The sequence below is a fragment of the Perissodus microlepis genome, chromosome 1 (genome assembly GCF_051167445.1).
Source record: "Perissodus microlepis isolate ML-2025 ecotype Zambia chromosome 1, ASM5116744v1, whole genome shotgun sequence".
In the NCBI taxonomy this organism is placed as follows: Eukaryota; Metazoa; Chordata; class Actinopteri; order Cichliformes; family Cichlidae; genus Perissodus; species Perissodus microlepis.
Genome location: NC_140461.1, coordinates 6,655,154 through 6,669,847, shown reverse-complemented (window position 1 = coordinate 6,669,847; position 14,694 = coordinate 6,655,154). Strand labels below are relative to the sequence as shown.

Genomic DNA, 14,694 nt, shown 5'->3' with positions numbered 1-14,694 from the left:
AGGTGAGTCCATAAATGCTTTCCTTTCCTTTTTACAACCAACACTACAGCTGAAGTATCACTGAACTAAATCCCTATTAGCCCTGGACCTGGTGCTTTATAATTCTGAGTAACGAAAGAAAGAAATACGGTTTTGGAAAAACATCTGAAATTATGTCTCAATCAGAAGGTCAGATTTAGAAATCAAATATTTAATTATAAATCATATTTTTAAAAAGCATGACTGAAAATAGAGATTTTGTACACACTAGTTATACAAAAATACAATTTATTTTGAGTCGCAGTTTCTTTACACAAACATCTAAATTCTGAACCAGGCAAAAGTCAAACCACAAATGTAAGATATTAGATATTGTAGACTCCAGTCGCAGAGTTCCTGTCCCATCTTGGCTTCTCTCACCAGCCACACATTCAGCAAAACATCAACAAAACTAAGCATAAACATCGAAGAGTGCAACAATGCGTCATAACGACAGAACATAAATAACAGATTGAAAGTACATTACAACAGGTTCCACACACACCGCAAAATAAGCTCACAACTAATGACAACGACACTTTCAAGGGAAATGAAGGAATTCTGGGAAATCCTGGGAATCCTTTTAACAGGAGTGGAAGTTTAGTAATGGGCAAAAGACTAATGATTATCCCAGGATTTTTTATGCTTCCCAGGGCTTTCCTCTATTCAGGAAAATACCATTTCCTTCATCATCAGGTGTAATGCTGACAAAGTTGTAAAGTGTCTGAATTAAGCCACTCTTTACATCACATCACCCATATCTTTACAGCAGCAAAGATATGGTTTGTAAAATGACAATAGAGTCAACAACTACATGACTGTAGCCATCTGCAGAGTGGGAAGTTTACAACAGTACTGGAGAAGATTGTCGGTCAAATCCGTTCTGGATAGGTTACAGAGAACAAATTGGAAAAAGTCTTCAGCATCTTCTGCTGATGTTGCCTTAACAAAGGCACTTAACCAGAGAGTGTCTCAGACAGCCATGAGACTGTGTTTAAGAGTGAAGCTGGGCAGGGCTGAGAAACAACGGCAGAATTTGATGAGACAAGAGCTTTGTATTTAATGCAGCAAAAGCATCTGGAGTGTATTAAATATTGCACTTTGAAAGAGGGAGATGCAACAAGGAGATTAAATATTAGAGTTACGAGGAGTGATTGTGCATAAAGCCCTCTCATTAGGAGACATAAAAGGAAAGAAAGGTTGGCACTGCAAGGTAAGAGCAGGAGTGGATTTGGTGGAGGAGTGTCACAGGAAAGTTTTGCATTACTCTGCATCACTTCCCCTGCAGGTTGCTGAGCTCCATGTCATCCTTGCGGCGCTTTTGTTGGGTGAAGAGGGAGCTGAACGGGTAGAGCTTGGCTTTGGCCGGATAGCGCTGACCAGCAATGTCCACCTCGTAGTCCCCGCGGTTGATGAAGTCAGGAGTGATGGCTGTAGGAAGCCCCTCAGGGCCAAGGGGTGGAGACACAAAGCCCAGGCAAACATGGCGCTCCAGGGTGTAGCTGTAGGCGCTGCTGGTGGTTGTCCCCGCTAGTTGATCATTACGATAGACGGGCTCACCCCACCACGGCCACAAGTCGAGCTCAGTGTCATGGTCCTCCAGAACCAGCATGACAAACCGTCGTGTCACACCGTCCTGACGCTGCTGAAGCAATGCCTCACGGCCGATGAAATCTGTGTCCTGATGGAGAGAAAAAGGCAGGGGGTGTGAAGAAGATGAGGATAAATAGAGGAAATTAGGCCCTAAGAACCTTCACTAAATTAGTGAAGATCAACTTGAGTAAACAACACAATGGCCCTGCTATGTGCAGCTCTGCTGGAGTAGCATAAGACCACCATGTTTTAAAGTCACCCACCTTTTTTTTAACAACACTATAAAACTTAAAACAGTCTGTGAAACCAGCGTTAAACTGTAGATGCCTTTAATCAGCACCGCGCTGACACTGCTCTAAGCAGCAGACAGCTCACCTGATGTTACACCCTTTCAAAATGAGACAGACAGTAAACTTTACACCTGCTACTTTAAAGTGCCACCTGTTGTGCCTGCAGGTGCAGCCCGGTGACAAATTCCCTGCTGCATCATGACAAAGACTGCACCAAGATGGTGAGTGCTTTAATTATTCTACTCTTCATCTCTCATCTTTCAACCATTTTAAAGCAAAAGAGGGAAAGTTTGAAACTTAATAAGTAGAGTCAAATAAAGCATCTTATGCATTTCTATCATGTTGGCAAAGTAAAAATGTAGCTGACTAACTGATCAGTCTATTAGGATGAGGCAGTTCGATGTACGATGAAAAACAAAGTCTCCACTATGGGTAGGATCAGATATTATACGTTTAAAACTGTCAACAGACCTTGTCAAACTTGACCCTGAACTCTCGTCCACACTCCAGTGGGGTCGTGAAGGCGTCGAGGTCCTGACCCCAGAAGGCGAAGAATTTCTCTATGCGTAGACTTCGCAGTGCGTAGTACCCTGCGTTACGGATCCCGAACTTCTGACCCACTGACATCACCTCGTTGTACACGTGCAGTGCGTACTGTGGAGAGCAGAGGAACAGGTGTCTTATACTCTATATGGCATTTCCGGTACACTGAAATGTGAGAGTGTTTTTTGTTTTTTTAAACACCATCATACATGCCAGGTTCTCAGTAATCAGACAGAATAAGCCATGCAAAAATCATATCACTTTTAACCATTAACAATAAAAACACAACAACACATGTGTGACACTGAATTATCACAATTTTAAGTCCTAGAGTCCTGGTGACTCTTTCCTACATTTGCTACAAGAAACTGGATATTTTCTAGGATTTTCCTCTGGAAGTTTATCCTGTGAAGATACTTGTATTTTATAACAACAGAGTCAAGGCAGCTAAGGACACTTTGATTCTCTTGGGACTTTAATTGGACATAATTTGACAGTATAATTGTGTAATAAATGTTTTATCCATCCTTACACCATTTTTCTGCTTTTAAATGATCGTTGTAGTATAAAAAAAAAAAACCCTCCTCTTTCAGCCATTCCTGAACTTTACACTGCAATCATCCATTTTGAAATTTGAAAATCTTCTCTTGTCCACCAAAACCTTCAGCCACAACTCTGATCCTCATAAAAAGGACAAGTTAAACCCTTGATTGTTTGTGTTTTTCATTCATTCATCCTTAACTTCTCACAGTCTAAGGTTGATTCTTTATTAATACACTTTTACTTCTACCACCTAATAAAGTGTTTTTCAGTTCTTTCCCAGTAATGATGTATTACAAGAAAAAGATCAGAATCAAAAGATATTGTCAGAAAATTTTGAATAATGTTTCATTTTTTAATCCCATGGCTATGCTTAATTAATTTCCTGTGAAAGTAAAAAAAAACAAAAACAAGAAGTGTTGTTTTTTGTAAATGACTTGTTGTCATCCACACTTTGGAAAACAACAATAGAAAAACAATACTTATTTCCATCTTTGGCATTTCAAGATAAAACCCAAGTTATAGAAAAACTAAATGTTGAAGAATATCAGGGAGTTGTGTGCTTAATTGTAAAAAAAAAAAAAAAAAAATATATATATATATATATATATATATATATATATATATATAATAACAACAACAACTCATGTAACATACTCATGGGTTGTTGTCACTTTATCAACCATCCTGTGACGAGGTATCTATTAAATATCTGTGTGTGTGTAGGATTGCACCTCAATGGGGATGTAGAGCATGAAACCTGGTTCCCCAGTGTGAGTCATGCTCATGACTCTGATCCCGTTGGCATAGCCCACACTCATCTCCTGTAAACACACATGCACATAAACATGGTCAGTTTACTCCTCTTGGCAGGGTGAAGAGACAGACTGATGAAAAGGTCATTTAAAAAAAACAAGCCATCAGCTTTGCTGTATCTAGCTTTCCCTACCTTACAGAACATGGAGGGGAAATGGTCAGGTGTCATGGAAACATATGACAGTTCAGCAAGAACATCCATCGCTCGAGGTCCAATCAGATTTAAAGCTGAGAAGAATAAGAGTTATAAACACTTAACAGACTTTCTGGTTAACAAAGCCCACATCTGATGTTATATTACACATGCAAAAACAGAATCTGGTACAACTGTTGCTCACATTTTACACAATTAAGATGACTGCATTAAAAATACACAAGATCTACTTTCAGACATGTAATTAATGCCATCCCTCCACAGACTTCATCCCTCTGGTGTCTGATTTTTAAGGTTATTTAAATAACTGGGTTACAAGTCGACAGTGGATTGTTTTGACTTTTTGCATTGTTTCTCCTTTTAAATGTTATATGAGCACTAGATGGCGATATCAGAGCAGAAACCCCAGTTGCTGCATGCGTACCAGTGTACTTCCAGCTGACATCCTCTAGGTGGAGGTGTGGGTCATTAGGCATGTGCTTCTTGATCCAGGACCAACAGTGGACCTGCTGGTCCGTCGGAGAGATGATGAAGAAGCTGGACAGCAAATGAGAAAGTAAGCAATTTTAAAAATCTGTCATGTACTAGTATCTGCACTGCACAGATGTTTCAAACCTGTTCTTGCTGAGGCGGACCACACTGCAGTCGTTCTCATAGCCACCTCTCTCATTCAGCATGCCGGTGTGGACAATGTGTCCAACGGGAACATCCAGGTCATTGGCACAGAGATGTTGCAGCAGTTCCAAGGCTTGGTCACCTGTTGACTGAGCCATCAGGACAGAGCAGAGGATTTAACCTGAATACTTTTAAAGCTAAATGCATTAATTAAAACTGATTTATTTAAAAAGGACAGTAACTGCACAGGTTTTTCCCAGCTGACAAAGACCTGCATAATTTAAAGAAACAAAAACCCAACAACAACAAAAACTTTTTCGAGTAGCTAGTACAAACATACGTACATAACACTGATAAATATCATATGCTAACTGGGTATGACCACATAGACAACAGTAGGTAGCAGAGCAGCAGTTTATCTCCTCTCTGTAACCCAGTTCTAATTCTAAGTTTTCCAAAGTGATTCATGACTCACAGTCAGTTCAAATTTGGTGAAGGAGGACATGTCGATGACACAGACGGCCTCTTTGCAGCATTTCACTTCTGCTCCAACTATGTCAAACCAGTCTGGCTTATAAAAAGTCTTACTCTGGTCCAGGGACAGCAGATCTACAGAGAGAAACAGTCCAATTCAACCAAGTAATTTAATTCATTAGACAAAACTGCCTTAAAATCCGTCAAAATCATTTGCAGTCCAAGTACCACTGCTTCTCACTGGGACAAACCTTTTCCTGGAGGAACAAAGTACTTGGGCCTTTCAAAGCCATGTTTCTCCATCCACCGAGCCCCCTGAGTGTCCAGGCGGTCGTACAGAGGACTAGTTCTCAGCTGGCGTCCGGTCTGGAAGTCCCACCGGGGAACCTTCAGCTCATACAGCAGGGCTGAACATTGACACACAAATATTAGAAGGAGAGATAGCAGAGCAAGAATTAGAATATACTGCACATTATAATAAATATCCAACACCTATAGGATTTATAATAATTTAACTAAAGCAACAGCAGAAATTAATTATTTAAACAGTACACCAAGGTTCAGATGACTATACAGCCTTTGTCTACTTAAAAGCATGAACCAAACACCCAACAAGGCTCACTACTCACGCATGACTTCCATCACTCTGTGTCTCAGGAAGGTTCGGCTGCTCTGCAGGTTGCCAAAGCGTTTGATGTCCAGTGGCCAGACATTGGCGGTGGGGTAGCCATAGGTCATCCACTCTGCCAGGTACCTGGATACCAAACCACACAACAGGCCATTTATCCCTTCTTGTAATGCAAAAAAGCACGTCCACAACACAGTCTTGATTGCTGCAACTGATAAACCATGGCTGAATTATTTCAGGTGACCTAATATTGATCACGTGCTTACGTCTAGTCTTAACAGATACACTTATATTTGTTCTTACTTTCCAGCCCCTCCAGCAAAGGCCAGGCCTGAGGAGTTCATCCCTGCCAGCACATAGTACCCAGACACACCTGGGGTCTCACCCATCAGACAGCGCATATCAGGTGTGAAGGACTCCGGACAGTTGACCAGCTGATGGATCTCAGCTGACTCGAGACTGGGCATTCTCCTCAGCAGGGCACTGAGCATCGGCTCTGAAGGCAGAAAACAAAAAGTGCTCTAAAATGTAGCAAATGCAGATGATAATTTAATACAGTTTACTCTAATTAACTTAAACAACCAACCACACCATAACCAAGAAATATTACAGTGCTGCTTCTTGTTCTTTTGCCCACCTCTATTGTTGTACAATTACTGAAAAACCCTGAACCACCTCTCACCATAAATCATCTAAGAGTCTAAAGGTTCCAGCTGCAACCTTTACCCATGTTGTTCCATCAACAGTCCAACATGTTATTCCAAAATAAATGCTGAAAATGAAAATAAAAAAATTAAAAAAAAACGAAAACTAAAGACATCCAGGTTTAGTATCACATAAGAAAAAAGAAGGCAGCAAATCTTCATATATTCGAGAATCCATAACCAAGGTGTTTTTGCCCATTAAGATGACATATTTTTACAAATTTAATAATGGATTAACAAAATAATCAAATGAATTGCAGTTCTAACAATATCTATTACAATACATTAATATAATATACATTCATAAAATACAGTACATTCTAACATTATATATTGTGATGGATTCTTTCAACAACCTTTTCAACCCCTACACTTATAAGATAAAATAAATGGAAAAATAACGGCTTCAGAGCGGTCGATCACAGACTGCTTTGGTGATGTGTGCTGCTATAATAAACTCTTGTTTTTATGGCAGCCTGGTATGAGAAATCTCACATTACTGGTTTAAGGCCAAGGCAAACAGTCAGGTGTATTTTTACATGTGTACAGAGAGGTGGGTCAAAATCATTTAAGGTAGCCTTAAACAGAGCCACCTCTGTTTAAGGCTACCTTAAACAGATATGCCCAGTCTTGCTTGCTTCCTCAGTCTTCTGTAGTTGTTAAAGGAAACTAATGAAGGTCTGACTTTGTGTCGTTATTTGAGAGGCAAACCTCATATATAATTTTCAACATTTTAAGACGCAGTCTACAACTGTGGCTACTTTACAGCTAAGAAAAACTAAACACACCTTGCCTTTGTGCTACATTAATGACAGGAGAGTTGATCAAGTGTTCTTCCTATTCAGTTATTCCAGCCATTAACATTATACAATTCAGTGCTGCAGGCAAGACTATTTCAGCTGTCACTGGGCAAGCAGCAGAGTATTGTAAAGTGCCCGACTAGTATTGTAAGGTTAAAGTCCTGCAATATTAGACAGAAAACACCAACAATCTAGTAACTCAATTTGTGCAAGTATTCAGTAAAGATTGGTAGGAAAACGTCCAATTGACAGGCTGAGACCCCCAGCAGAGCCAGGCTCATAGTGGGTCAGCAATCTACATGAAAGTGGTAGATACAGCTGTTACTAGAACCTGACATTCAACATAGGTCGATAAACTATGTTCCTAAAGCTGGGGTTATTTATTTGGAACAATTTTTAATGAATAAAAATACAACATTAATACTTTTTTTTTTTTTTTACCAAAGTGATCCCAGTCCTCCTGCATGTTCTGGATCTCCAGCTGGTTGCGACCCTCAGTGAAGATGGGTTTGGGGTTTTTCTCAAAGCCTCCTGACAGAAGGCCTCCCTGCCACGGCCGTGCATATATCCTGCCATCCATATCAATCACCACTAGCAAAGAGACACATAGTTAGAAACATCTCCTGGCTGGACTTGTTTTTAGCCTTTCAGCAGGCATTACCATATTGCATATTGCTAAGCACATTATTTGGCTAAGTAAAAAGGTACAGCCTGTGCCCTAGTTTTTTCTTTTTACTATGGGACTTAAAAAAAAAGGACTAGACATAATTGTCGATCTGATATAAATTGCAATTCATTAATTAATTTGCCAAAAAACAGAAAAAAAAAATCATGAAGTGAATGTTCTTTAATACAGACACGATTTCAGCTGGCTACACAAACTGGACTTTAAAATTCAATAGTGTCTACTGCAAAGGTTACTTCCTAGCTTTTTAATATGTGAGACCTGGTGTCTTGGGTGGAAGTGGCTCCTGGAGAGGTTTGGTGAGGAGGTAGAAGTGTTCACATCCATGGAGGGGAACTGACACCTTCGTCTCACTAGCCTGGCCCAGCTCATAAGCCCACTGGAGCAGAAACAGTCAGAGCAACCAAATACAATTAGAACAATGTGTAGAAACAAGATACTTATAGTCACCATAGGAAACAACTGCTTCAACTAGTTTCAAAGGGAAAAAAGATTATGAAATAGAATTAAATTATTATTATTATTATTATTATTATTATTATTATTATTATTATTATTATTATTATTATTATTATTATTATAATGAAGGAGAAGAAAAAAATTGCTGCCTGTCCTGCTTACATATTTTTGACCAAGCATGACACTGAATTTCCACAGAAACAAAAGTAATTCCAAAATGTTTACAGAGGTGGGGGGTTTTTTGTCACAGATTCCATTTCTCATAGTTTCAGTCTTATTAATGCATCTCCCATAGAACGATCTACCTGTCCAGCACAGCTGACAAAATATTCACATTTAATGGAACCACGGTCAGTCTCTACAGCTGTTACACATCCCTTCTCTACCAGAACCTGCTGAACACTGGTTCGCTCCATGATCTGAACCCCTGAAGGAGAAGAAAGAGGAAACAAAGGACAAAAGAGGAGGTTACAATTATAGGGTGGGCCAGCAACAGCAGAATACACGATTTATGGTCTACCAAACCAAACTGCAAGTTTGTGTTACCTTGTCCAGCTGAAGCCACGGCAAGGGCATGGTTAACATCTGGTGGAGACACAACAGCATCTTCAGGAAGGTGGAGTGCACCTACCAGGTCATGAATGTTAACAAGGGGGTGGAGTTTGGCCACCTCTTTAGGTTTAATAATATTACAATTGATCCCCATTACCCTGTGAATGAAGTGAAAGGGTCAAAAGTCATTTATGTTTTTAAATCAGTGAAAAGGGACAATCAGCTGGCACTATTATTATTTTAAACAAAAACTTTTGCCCCAAAAGCTTGTCCTCACAAAGCTACTAGAGCTTTACAGCTTAATCCACATAGCTGTGGTCTAAATACTAACTACAGGACTTACTTCAGCCTTGATGCGAGGCGCTTAAGAGAAATGAAGCGATCCTGATTTTGAGCCAGACACAAAGACCCTGTCTTCACATAACCTGCAACACATACCACACACCACATATGACTCAGTCTATAATTAGTATTCTAGCTTTGCAGCTTGTTTATTGCTGGTGCACATCAAATGATATCTCGGACTTCAACAAAAAATATCTGAAATGTTTCTAAATGCATTGAGACAGAAGGCAGTATGTCACAATTTGCTCCCTTGTCTGTTTTATGCTTCAGAAGCTATAATCTGGGAAGATACAAATGCAAACTGTTCTATAATCTAAATTAATAATTAACATTTTAAAAAATATGTGGTGATGTGCATGTGGAAACTGTTAACTATCAGCACCAATAGTAAAATGGTGAAACAGCAAACCCTTCTAAGAATAAAACATTAAAAAAGTTAAATATGACAAAAACCAAATTCTGTAAATCATCCCACCTGTTTTAACCCCCGTCTCCTCCTCCAGCTGCTGGTAAAGACTACTGGAGTAGTTGGCCATTTGACACTCGATGGAAATGGGCTTGGCCACGCTGACAATACCAGCACATAGTCTTGTTGTTCCTGCACCAAGTCTGGTTAGGATAATAATGGCCAAGAAAGTATTAACATAACAAGATCAAATCTAACATTTCTTTCCACTATCACCTCCTAATGTTAAAGCTATCCCTACTCTCATATAATATCAGTGGTCTGAGTCAATAACATAAAGAACATCTCTCTCTTCATGCTAATTTTAAGCCAACAAACACAATGGCTTAGCTGTAATTTGTTGAGCTGAAACACTCACCTGCCCTGCTCAAGTAGTACAATATCAGTCCAGCCCAGTCTAGCCAGGTGGTAGGCCACTGATGTTCCCACAATACCTCCTCCACAGATGACAACCCGGGCCTGCCTGGGCAATGGAAGCAGCTGGGAGTCTCCACTGACAGTCAAACACCGAGGGGAAGTCCAGAGACCCCTGCCTACCAATCTATACCCCGTCTGGTGAAGCAGCCGCAGCCGGGGGAGCATAACAGGGGACAGAGCCCTGGAGCTCCGCACACAGCTGGACATAGCTGTGCTTTCTGCAATAAGAGACACGGGATCTAAAGTTACTCTAGAACCTTAAATAGAGGACAGTACCACAGTGAATACAGCAACAATGACCCTAACTTTACAAAAATCCTGATATAATTTCAATAACATATGATCCGTTTTCTACAGTGTGCAGGGTGTGATATAGACCTCTTGTATTATTTTAAGTTGCTGTATTTTTTTTAATCTGAAATAATTTGATATTTGCTGTAGATAGGGTTGTGTCAATGTCACAGTTTCATTTTAATTTGGCTAGGTAGATACTAATAAAATTATTACTACACCACACTCTATACATCTGACAGTACTGCTGACCTTTTCTGCTAACAGCATGGATTAGTTTGCGTTCTAAAGCTGCTATGTCAGGGCCTTTGAAAGTGTCTACTATAAGCCAGATTAAATTATCAACACTGGAAGTCGCTAGTTTCCATAAGGTTACAAAGATGCACTGCTGTTCCAAAACTTAAGCTGCTACATTTAGCTTAACCAGACATAATCGAAAGTAAATACAACATTAAACACTTTGAATAGGGCCTGGGAAATCAGCAATGTGAACTTACAACAGTCCTTCAAATGTCTTGCTTGTATTATAAAGACTGCTGTTAGCCTTGAAGCACTGCTTCAGCTTTACTTGTATTCTTAGCAGCACAGCTAGCTTTAGCTAACAGCATGTCGGTATCTTTGTGATTTTTTTGTGATATTTAGATTAGTGGCAGATACCTAGCAGACGTGTAGATGACCGAAGTCACGCACAAAGTTCCTAACATTTGGGGGGTATGTGTTGGTACTACTAAAGTTAGCACTACTGATAATGTTAGTCACATAGCACAGCTTAGGCTATCGAAAAGCTAGCCAATGTTTATTTATTTTTGCTAACACGACGGCTAAACCAGGCAGAAAATCTTCTCTAATCATAACACTTATTTTTCACAACTACATTAAACTCACCGATTTAGTCAAGTCCAGTGATTATGATATTTCAACAGAAGGATAGTCACTAAGGTGTAACTGAAAGCCGAAGTCGGAGACTCCCGTTAGTTAAGTGGTACCTCTTCCGGTATAACCCTTCAAAATAAATTACGTCTGCGTCTTTTTAGAATGGCTCCAGTAGCGGTGGAGCGGTTATCAGCGAAAATATTGAACTCATCCAACTCAAATACTTAGGATATATCTAGAAAGTTGCAAACCTACTTGTTATGAATCAAATTATTTTTTCTAAAATTTATTTTTTTTCTATTTTTATTGTTTGTTTGTTTTTTATTGTTTTTTTTGTTTTGTTTTGTTTTGTTTTATCTCGAATTCACCTTTTCTTCCTGCCCCTTGTGCTGCTGTAACAAATTAATTTCCCCAATATGGGATTAATACTAAATTTCGCAGTGTGACTTTTTAAATATGTTAGGTTGCTGAATTGTTGCTGAATTGCTGTTGCAATTTACTACTTGCACTAGGGCATGTGACGTATTTCCGTTTCCAAATACTACCGCTTGGGCGTTTCCGGTATGTTTGTTTATCTATCGGTTGCTATGCTAATGTCGCTTCAGAATGAGTATAAAAAGGAAAGTATTTAAAACAGAACATTTTCAAAAACAGGAGAAGAAATACTCCGAGCATTGCTGTGTCCCACTTTGTTCGGCTTCAGCCAAATTTAACGGCATACTAAGTTTTCATGGCTTTCCGACCCATTCCGACTTGAGAAGACAATGGCTGGTAAACATACGCCGGGATCATTTCACGATTACCTCTCACACCAGGGTCTGCTGCAGACACTTTGCCAGTGATCAACGCATAGAGCCAGCAACCCTCGATGGTCGAAGGAGGCTTATTAAAGGTGCTGTACCAACACTTTTTGAGTGGAATGGCTATAAAGTTGAACCACCGCGGCCTGGTGTTTGGGAGAGAACTGAGCGACGCCCTGAACTAGTTCCTCCTGACGATCAAGAAGAGCACAGTCTTACAAGAGATCATGACTACTGCTCAGTCCCTGAGCCGTCTGCATTGGACATATCTGCATCAGCTGCAGAAGACCTGTCCAAAGACGTGGAGACTCTGAGGAAGGAAATACGGGAGTTACGTGTCCAGCGAGAATTTGGGTTACAGCGTTTTGCTGGCTCCGACACTGACATCCGATTCTATACCAGGTACACATAAGTTCTATTCAAGCTAACTGTTTAAAATATACCAAGGTCGCCATCAGTTAAATTTCGAAAGTTTTTCCAGTCTTAATGAAAACAAAATAGATATTTACTTTTTCTCTGCTGACTGTATGTTTCATCTAGATGCTTTAGTATTTAAACGATATCCTAATGCTACAGGTAAAATACAACACCAAATAGACTCTTAATCAGACTATTTTATACAGCATACCATTAGCATATTTGTCACAGTTTACATTATTTTTATGTCAGTGTGTAATGTTAATTAATGATTGACACGATGTATGTCTCTCTCGTGAATAGATTTCCAAGCTATGATCATTTGATGACATTTTGGTTTTTGATTGAGCCTTGCATCTATAAAATGATCCGGGTTTCAAGAGCCAAGTCAGCTGCCAATCGGAACGAAGAAGTGTTGACACCTGCACGCACATCAACGGTAGGTTATGGGTTTGTTGGTAGTTAGAACTAGAGGTGTAATGTTATTGTATTTATGTACAATAACATTACATTATGTACAATAGACATACATACATACACCTGTGTACTACAGCACCTCATTGTTTACCCCATGGTACAGTATGGTATGCATAACCATCACAAAACATTTAGCCAAGAAAAGCATAATTTTACTAGTTCATAGCTTAAGGAGTAACATTTTCCCTTTTGTTTTCACCTTCCAGAGGCAGCTGCTACAGCCAATTGACGAGTTTTTTCTTTTCCTGGTTTTCCTGTCAGTTGGTTTGAAGGAGAGGGACCTGGCACACCGATTTAACATACACCAGTCCACAGTGAGACGCATTATAGCAAAATGGACAAATTTTCTTGCCACTGCACTGGGGTCTCAATGCATTTGGCTTACACGTGAAGAAGTGCAAGCTTACCTCCCTGAGGAATTCAAAGATTTCTCAGACACCCAGATGATCCTTGACTGTACAGAGCTGAGGTGTCAGACACCATCCTCACCACTTCTCCAAAGTGAAATGTACTCTTCGTACAAATCCCACTGTACGATGAAAGCCCTGGTTGGCATAGCTCCACATGGTCCAGTGACATTCATCTCTAATCTGTATGCTGGTTCGGTTAGTGACAAGGAACTATTCAAACAATCAGGCATTGCTGAGAAGTTGACTGAAGACATGGCAGTGATGGTAGATAAGGGCTTCCTAATCACCGATTGTTGTAAATGCAAAGTGTACTGCCCACCTTTTCTATCTAAGCAGAAGCAGATGCCAGCATACCAGGTTAAGGAGACGCAGGCCATAGCCAGACTCAGGGTGCATGTGGAGCGAGTCATTTGGAGGATAAAACAGAACAAACTTTTTGATAGCATCATTACCATGTCACATGTTTACAATATCAACCAACTGTTTGCAGTGGCATGTATGCTGTCAAATTACCAGAACACAGCATTAGTTAAAAAATGGGTTAAGTGAGACAAGATGGATTTTTCCCAAGACACCAGTGCCAGTACAAGTAACTTATGGAAAATGACCTGCAGCTGAGGCCACTACACTTGCATTTCTTCCTTCTCAGCTGACAATACTTGATTACAGAACTGGTACTTGAGTGCTGATAGTTGAGTTTCAGTTATTAATAATTCAAATTCATTGCAAATGTTGAATGTTAATAATACTGTTTAATTATACTACTATATTACTATTCAGATTCAACAAAATTGTTTATCAAAATTATAAAGTAAATCACTAAATCATTTTAAAATCACAAGTGACATTGTGCTTTTGTAACATCAAAAATACCATTTGTCATTTTCTTCATTCAGTTGTGTTATTGTCTAAATGTATATCAGTATGCCAGGCATGGAGTTTTAAATACTTACCATGTAAATAAGTTCTGCACAAATTCAATGTTTTAATGTGTGTTTTTAAAAAATGAAATTGATGCCATTGCTTAAATAACAGTTTATTGATTTCACATAAAAGTAACATGTAACAACAAAAGAATTCATGAAATATATTGCAAATAAAACATCAGTTATTTTGTTCCAGCCAGCCTGAAGGATCTGTTTTCCTTTTTGCTATGTTTTCACTGTTCATTTTTCCAAACACAGGTATCTTGGCATATATATGTTAAAAAAAAAAAAAAAAAAAAAGAAGTAGTCAGCCTTTTCTCTGATTGCATTGTGCACATCTGTGTCCATGTATATTCTTTGCACTAGGTAGTCCTCTTGTGCTCACACAACAAAGTCACACC

At 39.4% G+C, this 14,694-nt stretch overlaps 2 protein-coding genes across 2 annotated transcripts; one reads left to right on the top strand and one right to left on the bottom strand.

Annotated features, from left to right (window-relative positions):
- Positions 1-250: 250 nt before the first annotated feature.
- Positions 251-11,392, bottom strand: pdpr (pyruvate dehydrogenase phosphatase regulatory subunit). The gene is made up of 18 exons (XM_084928255.1): positions 11,276-11,392; positions 10,041-10,317; positions 9,692-9,825; positions 9,215-9,296; positions 8,866-9,029; positions 8,625-8,746; positions 8,122-8,239; positions 7,617-7,766; positions 5,975-6,167; positions 5,673-5,797; positions 5,295-5,450; positions 5,045-5,178; positions 4,570-4,718; positions 4,379-4,491; positions 3,934-4,028; positions 3,719-3,808; positions 2,373-2,555; positions 251-1,699 (listed from the first exon to the last, which is right to left on the bottom strand). Exons 2-18 carry the CDS (start codon positions 10,304-10,306, stop codon positions 1,292-1,294), a joined length of 2,682 nt encoding a protein of 893 aa, XP_084784381.1. The 5' UTR covers positions 10,307-10,317; positions 11,276-11,392; the 3' UTR covers positions 251-1,291.
- Positions 11,393-11,758: 366 nt separating this feature from the next.
- On the top strand, positions 11,759-14,540 carry LOC146393230 (uncharacterized). The gene is made up of 3 exons (XM_084928231.1): positions 11,759-12,465; positions 12,784-12,919; positions 13,164-14,540. Exons 1-3 carry the CDS (start codon positions 11,870-11,872, stop codon positions 13,914-13,916), a joined length of 1,485 nt encoding a protein of 494 aa, XP_084784357.1. The 5' UTR covers positions 11,759-11,869; the 3' UTR covers positions 13,917-14,540.
- Positions 14,541-14,694: the final 154 nt, after the last annotated feature.

Bases quoted from the DNA above. Each gene is read 5' to 3' on its own strand.
- pdpr (XM_084928255.1), bottom strand. From the start codon at position 10,306: ATGTCCAGCTGTGTGCGGAGCTCCAGGGCTCTGTCCCCTGTTATGCTC. The intron at 5,179-5,294 runs GTTTGTCCCAGT...TTCTCTCTGTAG, and splicing joins CTTTGTTCCTCCAGGAAAAG to ATCTGCTGTCCCTGGACCAG. The intron at 4,029-4,378 runs GTACGCATGCAG...TATTCTTCTCAG, and splicing joins TGTCAGCTGGAAGTACACTG to CTTTAAATCTGATTGGACCT.
- LOC146393230 (XM_084928231.1), top strand. From the start codon at position 11,870: ATGAGTATAAAAAGGAAAGTATTTAAAACAGAACATTTTCAAAAACAG. The intron at 12,466-12,783 runs GTACACATAAGT...TCTCGTGAATAG, and splicing joins GACATCCGATTCTATACCAG to ATTTCCAAGCTATGATCATT. The intron at 12,920-13,163 runs GTAGGTTATGGG...TTCACCTTCCAG, and splicing joins CACCTGCACGCACATCAACG to AGGCAGCTGCTACAGCCAAT.